Genomic DNA, 6,000 nt, shown 5'->3' on the forward strand with positions numbered 1-6,000 from the left:
GGGGGAGACTGGTTTATATTTAACAGTCTGTGCTTAGTGCACACTTTGAATGTAAAGCATTCCCTTTGAATGTCACAGTTTTGCAAAGTAACTCTTTATTCACTGAGGCTACAGCTGTCGCCATCTTTGATGTGTACAGTAACCATGGTTAGAAGTGCTTTTCTCTGCTGTCATTTCGTAAGCTGGAAAGACACTATTTACCACACTGACTCTACTCTGTAGATCCAGTGGTCATTCCCACACTCTGGCTGTTCAAACAGAGCTGCTCACTCTCTGTGGCTCTTGCTTACTTGTCATTGTTGCAGCAGTGCTCTTCACTGATGATGATTAGGGACGGGAAAAAATCGATTCTAGATCTTAGTTGAAGCTACATTAATTAAGAGGAATGCCAGTGTTACCATTAACATGACAATGTTAATGTTAATGTTTGCCCTCTTAGTTTAGTGTGTCAACATGCCAACATTTGCTAATAAACACTAAATACAAACAACAGCTGACATAATTTACAGCAACAACAGCTGGTGTCATTAGTTTTGCAGGCAATTGTTCATAAAACCAAACACTGGACAAACAGAAATCCTATGATTCATCATGTGAGGATGATGTCCAGGTGAACATGAACATCTGCACTATTTTCATGCAATCCATCTACGAGTTGTTAAGATATTTTGCTCTGAACCACCTTCAAAGTATAAGAAGAAAAGTCAATGGATCACTTGTCTGGGCATTCGTCATCAGGGAAACATGCATAACTTCATAGCAATCCATCCAGTAGTTTCAGAGATACTTTAGTTTGGACCAAAGTGGTGGACCAGCTGACAAACCAAGCAAACAGACACACCGATATGGCCATGCCTAGATCAATGCCACTATATCATGGCTTTTAGTAGCACATGTGCCTCAATTTTTCAGTATTATTTATTTTGTGTTTTGGTCAGTCATGTTGTAACAACAGCTTGAGGCCACTTTCACTTAATAAAGCAAAAGCTCAAACAGAGAGAAAAGACACACACACACACACACACACACACACACACACACACACATATATATATATATACAATTATTTTAAAAGAAAGTTCCTCCATTCTTTTAAGTCCAGCAATTGCAATTACAGTTTTGACCAAGATAAGAAGTATTTCAACATAATCTCTGTTATCAAATGTATTCTATAGTCTTATCAGAACTGTATTATGATTTATGTTATGTGGCCCAGTTTGTGACATCCTTTACAGTACAGGTATATTCTCCTTGTAACAGTATGTGTAAAGCTTTCTGTATGTCCCTGTGGTGTTGAGAGATGCTCTGTGAGGCAATTCACTTCAAACTGATTGGTAGCGAAACCTTATTTTCCAAGCATCGATCCTTGGGGCAGCCCGCAAAATGCAAAAACCTCTGCAAGACAGATCTGCTGTCACGTCATACAGTAGAAATCAGGCAATCAATGTCACATACCTCCACTGGGGCCTGTATGAGCCTAATTCCACTCATCGGCGCTAAATAGTGAAAGCCCTTGGGTTCATCAATCATCAATTCAAGGAGCACTCTTTAGTTAATAGTCCGCTCTTTACCCTCCGAACGGCCACTGCATTTATCTGTGTGAACCAGTGGATACTCCCTCTATTTGGCAGAGGGAGGAGATGGGAGCAATATGTTTTACTCTGATTGCGGTATTCTTTTTTCTCGCTCAGCTTGCTTCACTATAATTCCCAATTTGGAGCTGTCTGCTATCATGATTTGAAATTGAAGCTTGCAGCAACGATTGATCTCTCTAACTCCCGACTGAATACATTTGATTGGTCAATTTTGTGGAAAACGGCATGCTTGAATGTGAAAGTCAATATTTCCTGAATGATATAGATGATATAGATAAGTAATATCTCATGACGCATCATTTTATCCAATATAGAAGCACGTTCTTGTATTGGCAGGAGCTCAGGACTTAAACTAGGAACTCCCTCCCACCCGCCACCCAGCAATTCCACAGAATCCTTCAATATTATATACAAGAGGTACTGGAAGAGGAAAGTAGTTGCACTGGAAATGTGATTTACTCAATAGAAAACCAGCATGTAAGCCTTTTTTTTAAAATAATATTTTTACCTATGAACATTGTTGACTTGACTTGATGTAAGCAATGAGCATTTAGAAAATTTAGGGATTAGATTAGCAGTTGGTGATTTGTTCCATAATTCTCAATAATTTTCTTGTATCGGTCTGGGTCTGGATTGGATGGTGTCTAGATCTGGACCCGTAGGATTGAGAGGGTTGGCAGGTTAACAAGGAGAATACATTTTTGTCTTTTTGCAAACACAGCGGATCCTCCTTGTGCCCCCACAGATCGCCTACTGGTTATTGTTCCGTATAACTAATTCAAGGAGTGTCTTTTAAGAAAACCCTATACACCCCCATAGGTGTTTTCACACGTGGTTTTTATATTAGACTTTTGCACAGGTTGAAGGGTGGAAGAGCTGTTCTGAGAATTAAAGCTGCTCTGTAGAGTGTTTGACCACCAGAAATGTGTAAAAGAGTCAATCTTCATGTCTGTCTATTGTATTCATCTAACACCTACAGAATAATGCTTGTGACAGAATAAACATTTCAACAATTTATACTCTACTCAGCTGATGCACATTTGGTGACAAACTTTCCAAAAACAAAATATTCCCATTTTAATTTCCTTGGAATTTTCCTATGAATCCATGAATTTAACATTTTTGCTGTCCTGTTGACAAAACCCTGAACCCGATTTCACTCCCACCTGTCAAACAGAGACTTTTGGTAAGTGGCCCTCAGCGTCAGACACCGAGGCCCCCCTTAAGTGATTGTATGAGATGCACCAGGGCATTTCTTTGAAGCTCTGAGGAACTGCAATAGTATAAAGAGCAAGGAAGTCTCCATAGGGCAGACTGGAGGGGACATGGATGAATCAAACAGATTCTGGACTTTCACCAGGGAGACTGCTTTTCCTGTCCTGTGTGAAACCAAAAGTCAATTGAGTTTTTTTTTTTTTTTTTTAAATTATGAGTGTTGCATTCTACAATAGTGAAGCATGTCCCGTAATGCATGTGACATATGTCATGTGATGTATGTCACATGATGTCATGTTTGTAATGAACATGTTCATTACAAACATGACACCGAAACCTAACCATTTGTTGCCTAAATATAGATAAATAGTTTTGTTGCCTGAAGTTTGTTGTCACGCCATCCCTTAGCTTTCAAAAATGACACTTGAGGGGTACTGGGGTGTCGTGGATTGATGTGTCAGGCCCTGGCCAAGTGTCAGTATTTTAGGAGTTGGGAGTGAGATTGTGTTGAATCTGTGAGCTATCAATCACGGTTTTGCAACAGTTTTGTCAGAAGACATTCATTCAACACATTTGTTAGGCCTCAAGGACACACACAATGAGAAATATTGAATACAACACTGAACTGTTTACAAAGGAACCTAATAGAAATGTTAAAGTTGTAAGTCGTGGCAGCCTAACAAGTAAAACAAAGCAAAAAGGAGAGTTAAAGGAACATGTAGCCAACCATTTGTTTTTTTCTCTCTTTCCCAGGTTACAAGTGCCCACGCCTCAAAGTCGGACATTGTCAAGTCGGGAAGCCCCAAATCCACACTAAAGCATATATGGACAGAAAGCAGTAAGGATATGTCCATCAGTAGGCTGCTGTCACAGACTCTACATGGCAAAGAGAACAGCACAGCCTTGGACCTTCGCTATGACACTCCAGAGCCCTACTCTGAGCAGGACCTGTGGGACTGGCTGAGGAACACCACGGACTTGCAGGACTCGCGGCCGCGGGCTAAACGGCGGCCAATGGTTAAGACGGGGAAGTTCAAGAAGATGTTCGGCTGGGGGGACTTCCACTCTAACATCAAAACGGTCAAACTCAACCTGCTAATCACCGGGAAGATTGTGGATCATGGCAATGGCACTTTCAGTGTCTACTTCCGCCACAACTCCACAGGCCAGGGCAACGTGTCCGTCAGCTTGGTCCCTCCAACCAAGATAGTGGAGTTCGACGTGGCGGCGCAGCAATCTGTAATTGACGCCAAGGACTCAAAGTCCTTCAACTGCCGCATAGAGTACGAGAAGGTGGAGAAGGGCGCCAAGAACACACTCTGCAACTTCGACCCGTCCAAGACCTGCTACCAGGAGCAAACCCAGAGCCACGTCTCCTGGCTCTGTTCCAAACCTTTCAAAGTCATCTGCATCTTCATTTCCTTCTACAGCACCGACTACAAACTGGTGCAGAAAGTGTGCCCAGACTATAACTACCACAGTGACACTCCCTACTTCCCTTCTGGCTGATGTTCCCATACACTCAGATCCAGAAAGTGGACTAGTGGAGCACAGACTGGGGCTTCTACCATCCCAGAGAAATGTGTATGTTAGCTGTACTGTCCCTGAATACCAGAGTGTCAATCATCCCAACTGATTTCCCGATTCAATGTTTTGAATTTTGCAGAGAGAGCAGTTAATTTTAACTGGTGATATGTAGGACTGTAATATGCTTAAAATGACCACGATCATTAATTATTAGAATTTTGTTCCTGAATTATGTTTGTCTCTGCTGAACCATGTGTAGATAGGAGGGCTTATTTGTCATTTTGGGATATCATTATTAAGTTCCTTCCTTTTTTCATTTGCTCTATGTTTAGTTTACACTTATTTTCAAATGAGATGTCAATTACTTCTTCTTTTAACATATTTTATATAAAACACATTAACTCTCTGGACAACAACTTATGGACTGTTTGCCCCTGCTGTGCTGTTAATGCTCTGCAGTTTATCCTGCATAACTGGAAAACAAAATTAACTCCTCATTTCAAAAGAATAAAAAAATAAATCCTCAGACGTTTTTACAAAACCTGCAAGGCAGCTGAAGAGGACAGTGAAGATTTAAATGTGAGTCTGACACGTTTAGAAATGTAAGGTGGTCTTACCCATGTAGGGGTGAGATGGATCTGAGCAGGTGCCTCCCTTTCAGTCAGGAGAGAAAATAATGCGCTCAGATACTGTAACACTGTCAGTCTTCAGCTGCGGTCAGCCTTCCAGCTCGTACAGCTGTTGACTTTGTTGGGCAATTGGTTCATTCTCAGCTGACTGAATGTCTAATTACCTGATTGATTGATCAGTAGCTTGTTCGTGGGGGATGGGGCTTGCTCATTGTCACTTAATATATCAAATGTAATGTATTGGATTCTATATCTTAGAGCCTAATTTGTATGAATGGTTTGTATTGTACATAGTTTATCCCAATTGCGCTGCTTCTGTACATGCCCCCCATGAGCTGTGTGTTTACCCCCTCCCCGCTAAGTCCTCTTGTTCACTCCATTTATGCTCGTTCTTGGTTCCTCTAACAAAGAAAATGATGTTGCTGCCCTAGATGTGAATTTCTTGAAAACAGCAATCCTGTACAGAAGCTGTAAAACTGACGAAATATATTAACAGTATTCATTGAAATTTTCTTTTTTTGGGGGAAGTTGAGGGTTGGAGATGTACATATGAATTAAAGAATACAGTAAATTTTATCAATTGAATGTTAGTATGTGTGAGTTCTTTCTGAGTCTCATTGTAATAATGGGTCAATAATGACTCACTGACATCTGATGACGTGTCACTACACCTATCAGCTGTTTGAAGGACAGTGTGCGACAACACGCTAGCCACTTACCGAGAGGCTTGATAGAAGAATCAAGCAGCATGAAAAATTTACTGCACTGTGTACTTTGTTTTGGATGGTTATTGGATGGATATGTTATTTTATGTGTAAGGACTACAAGTCCATTTTGTTCTAATAAGTCACCAGTTGGCTGCAAATCTCCGACCACACAAATCAATGCAGTGATTTTATATCCCTATCATCCAATGAGCAAAATGTTCTAGGACAATCTGGGGGTCTCATGCCATGAGCAGTACTTTTAAAATAAAATCAACCACATCTTAAAGGTGTTCTATGCTAGTTTTAAGACACTAAATACATAGGAAG

At 40.7% G+C, this 6,000-nt stretch overlaps 1 protein-coding gene across 3 annotated transcripts in view; it reads left to right on the plus strand.

The window, feature by feature from the left end:
* Positions 1–5,551, plus strand: part of nxph1 (neurexophilin 1) — a 68,916-nt gene extending 63,365 nt beyond the window's left edge. For 2 of the 3 annotated variants that reach the window (XM_088090577.1, XM_042506840.2), the window contains one exon: positions 3,564–5,551. In XM_088090577.1, coding sequence (XP_087946703.1) covers positions 3,657–4,319 — 663 coding nt within the window. In that variant the 5' untranslated portion in view covers positions 3,564–3,656 and the 3' untranslated portion in view covers positions 4,320–5,551. The remainder of the gene's footprint in view (positions 1–3,563) is intronic. The other variant, XR_015779494.1, reaches the window with a different exon arrangement.
* Positions 5,552–6,000: the final 449 nt, after the last annotated feature.

This window comes from Plectropomus leopardus, chromosome 17, assembly GCF_026936395.1.
Source record: "Plectropomus leopardus strain MGB_pleo_1.0 chromosome 17, ASM2693639v1, whole genome shotgun sequence".
Lineage (NCBI taxonomy): Eukaryota > Metazoa > Chordata > Actinopteri > Perciformes > Serranidae > Plectropomus > Plectropomus leopardus.